Source organism: Vipera berus (genome assembly GCF_964194415.1).
Source record: "Vipera berus genome assembly, chromosome: 7".
NCBI lineage: Eukaryota > Metazoa > Chordata > Lepidosauria > Squamata > Viperidae > Vipera > Vipera berus.
The window spans coordinates 13,152,568-13,168,732 of record NC_138209.1 but is presented as its reverse complement, the minus strand read 5'-3'; the positions used below and the strand labels follow the sequence as shown (position 1 = coordinate 13,168,732).

The 16,165-nt window shown below is 41.9% G+C and overlaps 1 protein-coding gene across 6 annotated transcripts in view; it reads right to left on the bottom strand.

The window, feature by feature from the left end:
* The window catches only part of AFF1 (ALF transcription elongation factor 1), a 183,770-nt gene that overhangs the window by 152,078 nt on the left and 15,527 nt on the right, over positions 1–16,165 (bottom strand). Inside the window, exon 1 of one of the 6 annotated variants that reach the window (XM_081333157.1) lies at positions 11,339–11,506. The exons of the other annotated variants lie outside the window; for them this stretch is intronic. Coding sequence (XP_081189283.1) covers positions 11,339–11,355 — 17 coding nt within the window. The 5' untranslated portion in view covers positions 11,356–11,506. Of the gene's footprint in view, positions 1–11,338; positions 11,507–16,165 lie in introns of those variants that run through there. 6 annotated transcript variants of the gene reach the window in all.

Below are 16,165 nucleotides of genomic sequence, written 5' to 3'. Positions count from 1 at the left end.
ATACAGATTCACTGGTGAATGAATGTCTGACATCCTTCACCGTTCAGGACAAATTATTCAAATAGATATACAGGTACTCAGCCATGGCAAATCTAGAAGCACACTAAAAAGCAGAGACATCACCCTGCCAACAAAAGTGTGTATAGTCAAGGCTATGGTCTTCCCAGTTGCAAAGTATGGCTGTGAAAGCTGGACCATAAGAAAGGCTGAGCGCCAAAGAATTGAGACCTTTAGAATTGAGACCTTTGAACTATGGTGCTGGAGAAGACTCCTGCGAGTCCCTTGGACTGCAAGGCGTTCAAACCAGTCAGTCCTAGAGATCAACCCTGACTGCCCTTTGAAACTCAAATACTTTTGCCACCTAATGAGAAGGGAGGACTCACTGGAGAAGAGCCTAATGCTGGGAAAGATTGAGGGCAATAGAAGAAGGGGACAACAGAGAATGAGGTGGCTGGATGGAGTCACTGAAGCAGTAGGCGTGAGCTTAAATGGACTCCAGAAGGTAGTAGAGGACAGGAAGGCCTGGAGGAACGTTGTCCATGGAGTTGCGATGGGTCAGACACGACTTCGCAGCTAACAACAACATACAGGTACTCAACTTACAGCCATTCATTCAAAGTTACAACAGCATTGAAAAAAGTGAATTATAAATGTTGCAGCATTCCCATTGGTCATGTGATCAAAATTTGACCGCTTGACAAATGGTTCATATTTATGATGGTGACATTGTCCTGGGGTCATGTGATCTTTTGCGACCTTCTGACAAACAAAGTCAATGGAGGAAGCCAGATTCAATTAACAACCAAGTTATTAACTTAATAACTGTAGCGATTCACTTAACAACTGTGGCGAGAAAGGTAGTAAAGTGGGGCAAAACTCATCCTTAACAACTGTCTTGCTTAGCAACATAAATTTGGGGCTCAATTGTGGTCGTTACATTGAGGACTACCTGTATATAAAGCAAGACAAAAAAATCTCACCAGTATCTCCGGTTCTTCTATGTTATCCCCAGACCCCACCACAGTTCCTTAAGCCCAAAAGAATTACAGCAGCCTCGGCCAGAGTTAAAGATACAGCTGCCAGCAGTCATTCCAGATGTTGCTACCTGCACATCAATGTTCTAATAATCACAAGGTTCTGGTTCCTGCTTCATGTTTGCTATGGCAGCAGATAGTGGGAGGAAGCCGATGGTGGCATACCAGCTGGGTAACAGCAGTAAACCATTGTCATTTTTGCTGTTTCTTTTCCCCCCGACTCTTGGTTTAGAACACTTTTAGTTATGTTTTACATTGTGTAAGCCACCTCTGCTTTCAAACTGCAGTACTGGAGAAGGTTTTTGAGAGTCCCTTGGACTGCAAGGAGATCAAATCAGTCAATCCTAAAGAAAATCAACCCTGTCTGTTCTTTGGAAGGAGAGATACTGAAGATGAAAGACTTTGGCCACCAAAGGAGAAGAGAGGATTGGTTGGAGAAGACCCTGATGTTGAGAAAGATGGAAGGCAAAAGGAGAAGGGCACAGCAGAGGATGGAGATGGTTAGACAGTGTCACTGACGCAGTGAACGTGAATTTGGGAAAACTCCAGGCGACAGTGGAGAACCAGGGTCCTGACATGCTATGGTCCATGGAGTCACGAAGAGTCAGACACAACTTAACCAAAAAAAAAACAACACCCCAGGATTTTTATTTTGATATACATCTCGATAATAAATAATTCTGTTTGGTTTTATCTGCAGGAACAAAGCAAAGATGCACAAGGCTCATTTTACAGATGTGAAAATCAAGCTGGGGGCTATTGATTACGGTAGAAAGCCAACAAATGAGCAAAGGACTGCCAGATCTGACAAGATGAGCCAGAGAATGTAAAAAAAAACCTGCTGAAGGTGACAACAAAACTAGCCGAGCAGGGTGTATAAAGCAGAAAGGAAGGAAGTAATTTGCTAGGATTGCAGTTTACTTTGCAGTCTGTTAATATTAGAAGGGAATCTAGACAATAAACGCTCTTCCAGTGAAAAGTGATGGTTACTCCAAGTCTTCTCTCACTGTTTCTTCAAACTCAATTTATCCTTGGACCATTTAAAAACAGAGAATTAGGTCACATCAGGGATAGCTCATCTTAAAAGACCCTCCTTATAAAGACAACCTAGGGCCAATCTTTTGATTTTCCTGGTAAATTAATTTAATTTTCTCCGGTGTTTCAGGAAACAATTTTGGTGTTACTCAATACTGTTTTGTTGACTATGTGATTCATATTAACTATTATCAACGAGCATTTATATTATTACTATTATCTATATGATACTGAAGTTTTGTTGTTTATTAGTTTGGTTTATCAAACAGATGGGTAAATAACCAAAGGTGCTTTTTCAAGAGGCAACTGGACTTTCTTGGTTTTTTTTTAAGACCTTTCGCTTCTCATCCATGAAGCTTCTTCAGCTCTGACTGGATGGTGGGGAATGGATGGATTTATACTCCTTGCAGACAGCTGGTCATTTGCATTCTTTTAGAGAGTCATTGAAGCCACCTAGAGGTTTATCTGTCCTCAGGGTCACCTGAGTAGGTATGGAGCCTTCTTGGAATTGCTGAAAGGACTGAGTTGTGGACAGGAGATAGATGATGTGGTATCCCTCCACCTCTGTTGACAGAGGGCTATTCAGTTTTGACATACATGGCCTATTTGACCCCTCTTTCAAACCAGCTGTTCCCCTATTTCAATCTTTTCCCATGAAAATACTTCCAGAACTTCAGAAACTATTTTGTTCCTCAGCCAAATTCCTTCAGCCTGAAATAGTATGTTATCACTTTGATATAAACCACAGAATGTTGTTCTCAGGAAGAAACCAGTCATCAACAACTTGGCATTCTCCGCAGGTCTAGGACTGAAACTTCTCATCACTGAGGATCATAGCAGAGGTGGATGGAAATAATGGATGCTGTAATTTAAAAGCATCTTATCAGGTGCCATCTAAAAGGGAAAATGAGACTTTCAGAAAGGCCAAGGCAGGTCCCAGCACCCTTTCATTTACAGAAAATGTATAACTCATCAACTTTCTCATATTCATTGTTTAAGGCTGATGCTTGCAAGGCAAAGCCCTGCCACGGATGTTTTCTGAGATGTATTTTGGTTTAATGGAAATAATGATAAAATTCCAAAGATCTGTACAACTTCCTCAACTGAACTAAAAAAAACCCTGTTCCAGATTGTTGGGAATCTAAGTGTTGTAAAAGAAAAAGATGCCGGAATTCACATGTCATACAACCCGCCTTGCCTACCCTACAAGGTTCCATCCAAAAAAAGGTGCCGGAACTCCATTCTGAGTGTTTTATGACAAAAAAAAGCCCTGCTCACACCCACATATATATAAACATTCTCCATAGCAACGGAATCAAAGAGGTTATCTCAAGAATGTAAGGGCAACAAGGAAATGATTCATCTCATGTTCAAGATTTCTCTATAAGATGGGAAATCCATGGCCCTTCAGAAGCTATTCACTGAATTAGGACTCCACCTAAGGCAGGGGTCCCCAACCCCCAGCCTGCAGACCGGCATCAGTCCAGGGCCCATGAGGAACCAGGCCACAAAAGTGAGCAAAGCCCCATTTGCACATGTGCGAGATCCAGGCAGTACGTGAAACCATACCTCCCCAGTCTGCGGGAAAACCACCCTCTATGGAACCGGTCCCTGGTGCCCAAAAGATTTGGGGCTGCTGACTTAAGGGACACTGAGGTTAAGTTCTAATGTGCGTGTATGTTAAATGTGTGTATGATATCAGAATGGGGAAGGCTATTACAGTATATTTGCTCTTTGGAGAGAAAAAACGTAATGGAGAAAACCTAAGCAAATCAATATATGCCCAGCCCTGTTGTTATTGCAAAAACCAGTTAAGCAACCTGAGTCAGCCTGGTTACAGTAGTCAATGACATAAAACTCTTAACAATACTTGAACTGGAATGCACAGATAGAGCTAAAGAAAAATGAAATCACTCAAGAGACAAATTCAAAATTTGTCTTTCATGCCTTGGTATTTCCACAAAGATTATCAGAAGTGGCCATTTCTAATCTTTCATAGCTGGATTTGTTTTTCCTTGATTAAAAACAGTTTTTCCAGCTGCAGTACAACACATCTGGAAAATATCATGTTTAGAAGACTAGACATCAACTCCTGTGTGTTATTACCCATTTCAGTTGTCATACTCTACGTTCCATAGTTGAATCTTTACAAAGCTATTAATATGCTGGCGGGGTTTTAGCTTACTTATTTCCCATTACTTCTTTTTTTCTTCTTGGAAAAACCCTAAGTTGTTTATTCATTTATATTTTTTCTTCATTGTTTAGAAATAATAGTATGCTGGGCCTTCTTTCCCCCCAGCAAAGATTTGCAAAATGTTGCTAAGGACATAAGAAAGAGGCTGTTTATGTGAATCTCAGAAGACTGGAAATTTCTAAAGTTTGATTCCAATGGGTGATATTTTTTCAAGAGAGGGAACAAACTGGAGCTTAGGAAAGTTTGCTAACTGGATTATGGGTAGTTTACAAAGGTCACAAAATGCAGGTTGGCAAATGTGTTGCAATACCCGGTATAATCTTAAGAGATAAGGGCCAGGCACACAAATGTCTAATTATTAGGGCTGGGAAATTTAGTTAATCTACTTATGTTATAAAACCAATACAATCTGCAGCCTATGCAAACTTGACAGAATAAGTCCTGTTGAATCCTGTGGCAGTTTTTTCAGTGCAAGAATTACAGTAGAAATCCTTTTTTTTAAAAAAGGCATATATTTAATGAAATATAAAGCCAGCCTTTCAGCAGTTCATCCACCATCTATAGATTGCCTTGATATACATGTTTAGCGCAACAAATGCTAAAATATCTGATTTTTAAGAACCTTTGGTGAGTTCTCATCCTTGTCCTGGTATCGAGATGTTACGATTAAATCCAGAGTTCTCTAGCCAATTTTAATTCCCTGTTATTAGAGGTCCTTTTTGGATACAAAATATGAAAAGTGGGCTTGAACATCAATCCCATAAAAAGTAAAAACCAAAACACACTGTCAATCTGAAAATGTGAGTCAATCTGAAAACTTGGGTAGTATTTTGCAATACTATCTGTGGAAGCCTATTCAAAACACCATAAGGAAGTGAAGAGAAGGGATTATTATATATCAATAACAGACCATGTGCTTTGCAGCCAGAAAGTCCTAACCAGCCTACCCAGGGGCTAGGGAGGACTTTAATCCAAAAACCATAACCAAAAGGCATAGATAATAATGGCAGAACAGGGTAAATTTTGGTAAACTCAACTTCCTATATTCTACATTTATGTATGTACTTCTAATACATGCATAAAATATGTAAATCCTAGATCTGAATACCATGTTCTGGAGAAGGTGTCTACAGGCTAAAGAAATCAACCTGTACTAATGTACGTGACTTTAATATTCATATTTGATAGTACCATAAAGCAGGGATTATTTATTCCCAAAATGACTACATCAAAGCTCTCTTCATTATCAACCAGCCTGACTTAATAGGTCAGTCTATGGAGATTCTCAAATCATCCAGGTCATTGTTATCCCAAAAGCGCTTTTTCATGACGCAACTGGATTTTCTTGTTTTTCTTTGAAAACATTTCGCTTCTCATCCAAGAAGCTTCTTCAGAGCTGAAGAAGCTTCTTGGATGAGAAGCGAAACGTCTTCAAAGAAAAAAAAAAGAAATTCCAGTTGCCTCCTGAAAAAAGCACCTTTGGGTTAATAGGTCAGTGTTTCTCAACCTTGGCAGCTGGGAGATGTACGGACTTTAATTCCCAGAATTCCCCATGCTGGCTGAAGAATTCTGGAAGTTGAAGTCCGCACATCTTCAAGCTGCCATGGTTGAGAAACACTGGTATAGGTCATATCAGCCTTACAGAGCTGCCCTGGAAGAGGAAAATCCAGAAAATTCACAGCAAAAATTATAAGACAAGCTAGGATGTTTATGTCAACTTGAGAAAGACGAGCATACATGCAAGCAGAGGGCAGTGACCTTGTCACACATTCTTGGACCAACAGATCATTTTATTTCTGTAAGCTATCCTGGGAGAATTCTTGCCCTTTGAGGTGGCTTAGAAACATTTAAAATCAATCGATACAGTAAGGCGTAATGAATGAATGATGAATGAAGAACTATTTCATTTATGATAGGTTTCTGTAAGAAATCAATAAATAATAACGTCTGGGTGCTGCCTCTATTTGCGCATTACTCAAAGGGGAAAAAATAAAATGCTGGTCTGTTCAGCAAAACATCACCCATTAGCTGAGGCTGCCAGTTGGTCCAGCATAATTAAACACAGTTTCTCTACATCCCCAACATCCCATCTGGTTGAAAAGAACAACACACCAAACCTGAAGAAATATTCATGCCCAAATCTGCAGCCTGAGCTCTTGAATCTGGAAACATTTTTTTCTAAATCTTACATAAAAGAGGAAAGGTTGTGATTAATGATGAAAATATTCCCCTCCCTAAAGTCATATATATTCTCTATTATGCATGCTGTAGAGCAGGGATACACTGTATAAACCAAGAAGCAAAAGCTCCTTGAATTTGGGCCCTTATATCTTTTCAAAGTGGCACCTGAATTCTCATTTTTAATTAGAAGATTTTAAAATACATTGTGAGTAATCACATTAACTGAACATAAACTGCGATTGTAGCTACATGCAGACTAAATTAAATCAGCTTCAGTCTTGATCCTGGACATTCACTTAACAGAGTAACAGAGTTGGAAGGGACCTTGGAGGTCATCTAGTCCAACCCCCTGCTAAGGCAGGAAACCCTATACAATTTCAGACAAATTGTTGTCCAGTCTGTTCTTAAAGACTTTCAGTGTTGGAGCATTCACCACTTCTGGAGGCAGGTTGTTCCACTGATTAATTGTTCTAAGTATCAGAAAATTTCTCCTTAGTTCTAAGTTGGTTCTTTGATTTGACCCTTCCTAGTTTTGGGACAGCCCCCAGGGCCCCCCTTTTTATGTACACTTGCATGAAAACTGATGTGCCAAGAACCAGGATTGAGAATAAATTGAGGATTAACTTAAGTTCTGAAGTACAATTAACACAATTCTAAAAATCATGATTTGGTTCCATTATCTGTAAATACAGATTGGTCTGACATCAGTTTCCAATTTTCCTCTCAAGAAAATGTTAAAACACAAGATTATTCGCCATGATATATATTTATCCTATAGCTGCCAAGATGCTTTAGGCAGAAGAGGAAATTTTTGATAAACTATTTTTATATCAATAGAACCTATAGCCAGTATCTAGCTGAGCCTCATTTCCTTGCAAAAAAGATGGTCTAAAATAATTTGCATGCTTTCAGATGGGTACCCTGGAAATTTAATGGAAGGTTAACTAATACTTTACATAGAAAATATGATTATATTAGCCTCAACTCTCTATATTTCTAATATAGCTACTCCCAACACAAGCCCTATAAGCGTTCCTGAAAACCCTGTATCCTATAATGGCAATTCCAGCCTCAGCCTGCTGTGAACTTTGTTCTCAAGTAATTGTGCACTGTACATTATTAAGTTGTGGTTATTTTCAAGATTAAACAGTGCAGTGTTTGTACCTGCCCAGTCTTTGTCATGGGTGCTTGAAAGTTCCTTTTTGAGAATGCCTTACAGACAAGGCAGTGGTGATTGATGTTCCCAAATTTTATTTCCATGCATTATTTCACTGATAAAGGTTGAAGAGGGAGAAATAGAGACTAGAAAATACGATGGTTGACATTTTGCTTTGGAAAATAAATCCCATGCCATTGGAAACAGATATGCTTTTCTTTCTTCGGGTCACTTTAAATATCAAGATTTACATTTCATTTTGAGCTTTCCAAAGGATAGTACACAAAGTTTGTACAGAACAGGAAACTCGGAGGCAGCATGTCAGTCCAAATGTGTAGAAATTGCTTTCTGTCCGGAGGCAAAACAAAACAGAAGCCAAACCATCTGATCAAACAAGCTGGCGTTAGAATTTTCTGATTGTCAAACTCCTGACTCATTTGTACACCTACAATTTACTTGAAAGCAAATTAACACTAACTTGTCTGCTTGTTACTGAAAGGGCTGGCTCTGTACAATAGAAAGCGTTATGAAGTAGTAAAGATGTGGATGACACCACTAAATGGGGGGGGGGGAGAGAAGCAATAAGCCATAAGGGGCGGGGAATAAGAAACCAAGAAAGCTGAATGGCAAAATGGTGTTCTCAAGCCATTTTTTTTGGATCATCAGAGGTTATCATACTCTTTTAGGTCTCTGATGGCACTGGTGCTATGGAATTATCTGGATACTACCACCATTCTCCTAATGGACCTCCTACTAAAGCTGCCATCTGAAGAATGATAGGTGCTGAGTAGCATACAAGAAATAATGTAGCACCCTCTCTTAACTTTGGGCATTGCATTTGGAATACAGTGTCTGGTTTCATAAAATCACAATCAAAAAAATGATTTGTGGATGGAGAGGTAATGAGACACCTGTAGGCAAAATGGGGGGCACGCAAGTCTAATAAATAAATAAAAGGCAATAACTCCAATGCCGATGAGGGGTCATTTGATCTGTTGGTAGCAATATCAAGCAACTTAGCGCACAACTTTTATACTTAAGCAGAACATATAAGAAAAAGCATTAATCCTTACCTTCAATCTCTCTTGGCAATGCCCACCCTCTAACATTACTCAATACTGCAGAAGAAAGAGGTAGAAGACAGCTGATAGACACACGTGATATGAGCGTGCCATCAACATTCTTGAAGGGCATACCGCAATTAGTATACAAAGAAGAGACATTTTGGAGATTTTGTACTGTGCCTTATGTACAATGCAAATATGCAAGGATTCCAAGACCCATGCCGGGAGGGAATTCATAAGAGTGGCAGTTCCAATCCAGCTTGCAGAGGATGTACCGAATTATTAAAAGAAACATGGACTCCTTTCCAACAGAAGCACAAATAATTTGCTACCTTATCTATGTACACCTTTGCTTGGAAGGACTGGGTCCCCAAGTAAAGATACACAAAAGTGAAGGTTTCATACATACTGCAACTATCCAAAAGCAAGACCAACTGACAAGATGCAAACTCATGATGTGGCTCCATTGGCTTGTGACTTAACATGTCAACCCAATATATTAGACTATGTTTTATAGATTAACCTATTGTGTGACCTAGCTCACTATGGTTTATTCAGTAAGCCATGGTTAAGCACATCAAGGCTTTCAGTATTACATGAATGTTGCCCTTGAGGTCAGTGGGGGGGGGTCTCTTCAGGAAACTTCAAACCATCTCTAAAGTCGTAGATAGACACTGTAGCTCCAGGCAACGAAAAAAAAACAATGTTCACCAGGATCAATTCAACAAATGGACCTAAAATGGAAACCATGCACTAAGTACACCCTTCCATCAAAATCATGTTTCTTTATATTGTTGTTTAACTGATTCTCAACAATCAATCAAAGGTGGGAAAATAACTAGACAACCCAATATGTAATGCTACAGTATACCCTTCAAACAAGTATACCCTTCAAACAAATAAAGTGTTGCCACAAAGCAAGGAGAACAACAATGTTGGAGGGCTTCTCATTGTTCTATTTGTTGCTGCTTCAAGAATCTAGTTCAGATTACCTTAATGGCTCTCCCACATATCAGACAATTTGGCTCCTGAGCTCTGCCCCTAAAATGGAAAATTGCCTATCAACATTTGGAGACTTTCGATTCTTTCAATTTAGATATGGGCATTAATACCTTCAATGGCTTGTTCTTGCATCAAACAATTTTTAAATGCATCATCAACTGTTAAATCATGTGGAGGGCTTCCCTCCCCTCCCATTATACATAAGATATACCCAAGACTTTTTTCCCCTGCAGAGAACATAAACTGTGGCTCCTCTCTGTTTCATCCTACACAAAATGCAACTAGGCTAGAGTTATCTTCTAAAAGATACCAACAAAGGTAGACTTTTTCCGCTCTTTTGCAGACTCCCAACCCTGAAGTAGGCCATTACGTGCTTAAAGGCAAACATTCAGGCTGGCAATTTATATAAGCTTTAGAGTGCTCTGGAAGATTATGGAAGGCAGCCAACAATTTGTACTTCCAATATCAAACCTTCAGCTGAGGACAAATGGAGCCGCAGTTCCAAAACTTTGCGACACCCAACTAGCTGAACTTCCAGTGTCTACATTTGGTTTCATTAACAATAATTTCTCTACATTTGGATTTTCCCCTCCAACAGAAAATAAGGACATACCCACTGGGGTAACTACTTTTCCTTAACATACCTCCCCCATCTTATTATACGACTTAGTTTTCCAGCAGAGAAAGGAACACTAATAGTTGGGGGGGAAAACCTATCTTGAATAAAACACGATTAGATTCGTTGCATGAAGGAATAGGGAAGAGTGAGGCGGGCCCAGGGCTGTGAATCGTATTTCCTTTAAATCTGAAAAGGCTGAAAAATTATGTAGCTGGGTGATTTCTTTTTCCGAAAGGGTCACTTATTTGAAAGAGGGGGAAAAAAGGCCTCCCACCCAGGAGTAATCCAAGATAATTAAGAGAAAGCATTTCCAAAGAGTTCATCTTCCATCTCCTCGTTTGACAGTAACCAGAGATAATTACTCCGTTCCACTCATCTCCCCTTTAGAGTCCCAAAGAGCCTTTGCCGACTCAGCAGATTCCCAGCTCACAGGAACCGTCTAAGCTACCATTTTAAGGGCTGATCCAGAAAACAAGCCCTGAAAACACACACAATTCAAACCCAGACACAGGATTCATCTCCCCTTTCCCCGACACCCACCCCAATTATAATCCCGTGGCAGTTCAAAGTGGGGTAGGAAACGCGGCGGGAAGAGCTGATCCATCAGCTGTTAACCAAGATCCGAGTTTTGTAACTGCAGTTTTTTTCATGCTTCCTAGTGCGTTCAATTTAAAAGCCCGAAGGAAACGACATTTATTATTATTATTATTATTATTTTAAGCAGGGGGTTGTAGGGAAGAGGAGAAAGAGAAAAATAAATGGGAGGGGGGGAGTATTTCTTCCCCTCTGAGCAACGGAGGGTGGCTTTATTTATTTTTAAACCATTTCCACCCCCACCCCCCACCTCTCCCCGGCGCTTGGTTAACCCGATCGCCAACTTTGGAACCCCGAAGGGAATCCCCGGGATCACGCCTTACCCGCCAGAACAGGCACGATTCACACGACAAGCAAAAGGAGAAGCCATCACCCCGGCCGCCGCCGCCCCGTCCCCGAAATAACAGCCAGCGCAATTCAACGCGAACGCTACGGAGCGCTTTTGTTTTGAATCCTTACCTTGACTGGGCAGCCATAGTGAAGCTTAGCAAGCCGGGCGTCTCCTGGCCATCAGCGGACTTCGGGGCTCTTCCCTACGCCCCCACCCGCCAGAAACTTCCCGGCCATTTGCCGAACCCCTCGGGCCGCCCGGGAAAGACCAAGCGCGGCAGGCTCCTCCGCTCTCCCCCACCTCGGCAGCTTTCCCCGGGGGGGGGGCCGGCCAGCCAGCCAGCCAGCCAGCCGCCCACCTTGCTAGCTCAGCCCAGCGCTAATTTTGATCGACATCCGGGCACCCGAGGGCCTCCTCCAGTCCGGCTAGACGTATTGCAAGTCAGAAGGGAAGGGCCGGCAGAGGAGAGGAGGGGCAGGGCAGGGCAGGGCAACCAGGGGGCGGCTTTGCTCCCCCGCCTCTGCACCCGCGCAGGTAAGGCCGGCCCGGCAGTCATGCCTGAAGCCGGGGGGGCTGGAGAGCCGCGTGCGTAAAGGCGCGCGCGCCAACACCGGGCCAAGGCGCGCGCTCGCCGATGAGGGGGGGGGGTGAGGGGAGTCCCCCAGCTCGCCAAGCGCACGGCGGCTTCCCTTGCGCGGGCTGGCTGCTTTCTCCAGCCCACCCACCCCCCCGCCCAAGTTGGCTTGGTACAATCCGCCTCCTGAAATGGACATGGTGTGCTGTCAAAGGCCAGAGGAGGGAGGATTGGCTCGGGGGGGGGGGGGAAAGAGAAGGACAAGCTCGGCTGCTGGACCTATCGCTGAGGGGCAAGGCGCGGGAGGGTTCCCCGGAGGGCGCCGAGAAAGGAAGAGCGCGGAGGCGAGAGGAAGGCGACCCGCCGGTGCCCCGCGATGCCCGACGGGCCGCTCAGTTCTCCGATGTTCCCTTTAGCAAGACCGCGCGAGGGATTCTCCAGCTGGAGGAGAAGGAGAGGGGGGCAGGCAGTGGCGTGGCGTGGGGGGTGCAGGGGGGGGCCGGCCAGACCGGGCACAACATCTGGGGGGGCGCATTAGATGCATTTTACTTTAATTACATCAGTATTTTCATAACAAACAATACATGTGCTTAGGGGGTAAGGGTTTCTTTAACTAATCTAGTGGAAGAGACTCTAGTGCTAAAATCCATGGGTTAGGGGGCGCAAATTACTTGCCTTGTCCCGGGTGCTGACAACCCACGCTACGCCACTGGGGGCAGGCGTGGTAGGCAACTGCCAAGGGGAGCAGCTGTGCCAGCTGTGCCAGCTGAAAGATTGTTTGCATCCAGTGCTTTTTTTTTTTGTAAAAGAAAAAGGTGCCGGAACTCACACATGTCATACAACCCGCCTTGCCTAACCTACAAGGTTCCATCCAAAAAAGGTGCCGGAACTCCGTTCTGAGCGTTCTATGACAAAAAAAAGCCCTGTATCATATCCTTGCCTTATTTAGGGCAAGAAAAACTTAAATGCACAGGTATGGAATAGTTGGTGCCTGACAAAACAGTAGTAACTGCGAGAGGGAACTTGGAGTCCTAGTGGACAATCACTTAAATGTGAGCCAGCAGTGTGTGGCAGCAGCCAAAAAAGCCAATGCAATCCTAGGTTGCATTATCAGAGGGCTAGAACCAAGATCACATGGGGTGTTAATACCACTGTATAATCTCTTGGTAAGGCCACACTTGGAATAATATCCACTTTTGGTCGCCACCATATTAAAAAGAGAGAGAATATAGATAAAAGCAACAAAGATGATTAGGGGACTGGAGGATAAACATAAGGGAGAATGTTTGCAGGAATTGGGTATGTCTAATTTAATGAAGGGGGACGCGGTGGCTCAGTGGGTTAGGACGCTGAGCTTGTCGATCAGAAGGTCGGCAGTTTGGCGGGTCGAATCCCGAGTGCCGCGTAACAGAGTGAGCGCCTGTTACTCGTCCCAGCTTCTGCCAACCTAGCAGTTCGAAAGCACGTAAAAACGCAAGTAGAAAAAATAGGGACCACTCCGGTGGGAAGGTAACAGCGTTCCGTGCGCCTTTGGCGTCTAGTCATGCCGGCCACATGACCACGGAGACGTCCTCGGACAAGCGCTGGCTCTTCGGCTTGGAAACGGAGATGAGCACCGGCCCCTAGAGTCGGAAACGACTAGCACGCACGTGCAGGGGAACCTTTACCTTTAATTTAATGAAAAATAGGACTGGTGTGTGTGTGTGTGTGTGTGATAGAATAGCAGTGTTACAATATCTAAGGGGCTGCCACAAAGAAGAGGGGGTCAGCCTATTCTCCAAAGCACCTGAAGGCAGGACAAGGAGCAACGGATGGAAAGTAATCTAAGGAGAGTATTAACCTGGAACGAAGGAGAAATTTCCTGACAGTTAAAACAATTGATCAGTGGAACCACTTGCCTCCAGAAGCTATGGATGCTCCAACACTGGAGGTTTTGGAGGTTTTTAAGAAGAGATTGGACAACCATGTGTCTGAAATGGTATAGGATTTCCTGCTTGAGCAGGGGGTCAGACTAGAAGACCTCCAAGGTCCCTTCCAATTCTGTTATCTGTTATGAGCTTGGCACAAACCTGAATCCCTGAACTGACTACCCAGATGGCAAGTTCAAAGATTTACCAAAGCCCTTGCCCCAACTCTGCATGGCATCCTTGTTCTGGGTTCTCCTCACAAAGGGAATTGCACCTAAGCCAGCCACCTTTTCAGCTTGCAGGTTTTTAGTTTGCAGCTCATCCAGCAGTTAGTTGATACAGTGCATCACAGAAAACTGGGTAAGCCCCTCATGTGAACACCCCATTTTCCCCTCACTGCTTTCTGCCAAATGAAGTCAGTGCATGATAAAGGAACATGTCTATGGAGATTCTCAGTCATCCAGGTCATGGTTGTCCCAAAGGTGCTTTGTCAAAAGGCAACTGGACTTTGTTTTTCTGAAGAACTGAAGAAGCTTCTTGGATGAGAAGTGCAACGTCTTCAAGGAAAAAACGAAGTCCAGTTGCCTTTTGAAAAAGCACCTTTGGGATAAAAGGAGCGTATACAGAAAACACGAAAGTATTGGTGGAATGATTTGGATTATACTGAGTCCTGTTGTGGTCTTGAAGGGAAATGATGACTCTGTCCGATTGTGATTTATACTGAGTCATCATGCCGTGAAAGGGGTGTCATTCCTGCATGATCGTCTGGGTCAGTTAAATCTACTGATTTCCCTCCAAAATGGGCCTGCATTGATTTTCAATTACAGACTGGTATAGTTCATTGGAGGAGGGGGGGGGGGAAGGCCCACAGAAAAAGCACAGCCCATTGACAACTCTCTCACTTAATTTGTCCAGCACTTTGCTCTACATTGGAGCAGAACATAATTGTTGTTATGTTTCCTTTATTCAAATATTGTTAAAGGATAGAATATTGGTTTCAAACAAAATCTCTTTTGTAGAAAGTAAAAAATAATGCCTTGGTCAGGCACCAAGCTTTTTCTTTTTTAAAAAAAAAATATCACAGCATAAAGCAAATGGTATTTTTAAACCATTTACAGGCAGTCCTCGACTTATGACCACAATTGAGCCCAGAATTTGTGTTAAGCGAGACAGTTGTTAAATGAGTTTTGCCCCATTTTACAACATTTCTTTCCACAGTTGTTAAGTGAATGACTGAAGTTGTTAATAATTCAGTTGTTAAATGAATCTGGGTCTTCCCTATTAACTTTGCTTGTCAGGTGATCGTACAAGGTGATCAGATGATCCCGGGACATTGCAACTGTCATTAAATAGGAGCCAGTTGCCCAGTGTCTGAATTTTGATCACTTGAACATGTGGATGCTACAACAGTCGTAAATATGAAAAATGGTCATAAGTCACATTTTTGGTGCTGTTGTAACTTTAAATGATCACTAAATGAATGGTTGTAAATGGAGGACTATCTGTATTTAGCAGACATTCCTCCTCATTTCTGTCACACCTTTAAATAATTCTTACTAAAATCATTGCACACAGTTTTATGAAAAGTGTGTGGCTGGCATTATAAACATATTTACATTTTAAATTAATAGAGTGACTACTTGTAATCTCTTTACTTTGATTGCGTGCATAATTGTTTTAATTCCCCAGTTATGAAGTTTCTAGAAACGCTGGAGCTAATCCCTTTATTTTATCCAGGCCTGTTTTTGTGCTGTCTTGAGAATACTAGGGAAAAGAAAAACCAATGTGACTCATTATTTTATCTATACAGTCTGTTAAATATGGCTAAAATAACACTGTATCAAAATAATATAATGTATTATGTATGCTTTATAACAATACAATAAACAAATTAAATTTCAAAATATTAAAATTGATTAAACAAAATTAAAAAGAATAATTAGTTTTTTTAAAAAAATTATTAATTTCTGGTTTTTAAATCACTCATTTTTATTTCAACTTACTGTGGAAATATATTCTTCAAAATACAAAATGCATTATTTGCACTGTATATGGACAGCCTAGGTCCAAGGAGTTTTAGATGATACATCTCCTTGCTTATATTACAGCTTAGACCATTGTTTCAATGCACTAAAAATTGAAAGCAAGTTTTAAGACTTTTTAAAATAAAAAAAAAACATAGGGACTTAGTTGTGCAAAAATCTGATAGATTCCCCATTTCCGGAAGTAAAAGCTGTTTTTTAAGAGATTGATTCTGTGTTGAAAAGAAAATTAAAGGATTTTTTTTGTATATTTTTCCAAGAAGAATTTATTTCAAACAGGATTTATTTATTTGCATTAAGGTAAATTTCAAATATTGATTCTGCAGGGTCCAAAAAATAGGAAGAAGCACGAAAGCAAGAAAAAGACAGGCTGGGCAGACTGTTGCACAAGTATTTTAGATTTCAGAGCAACCCTGATGGGGAAAAACCTCC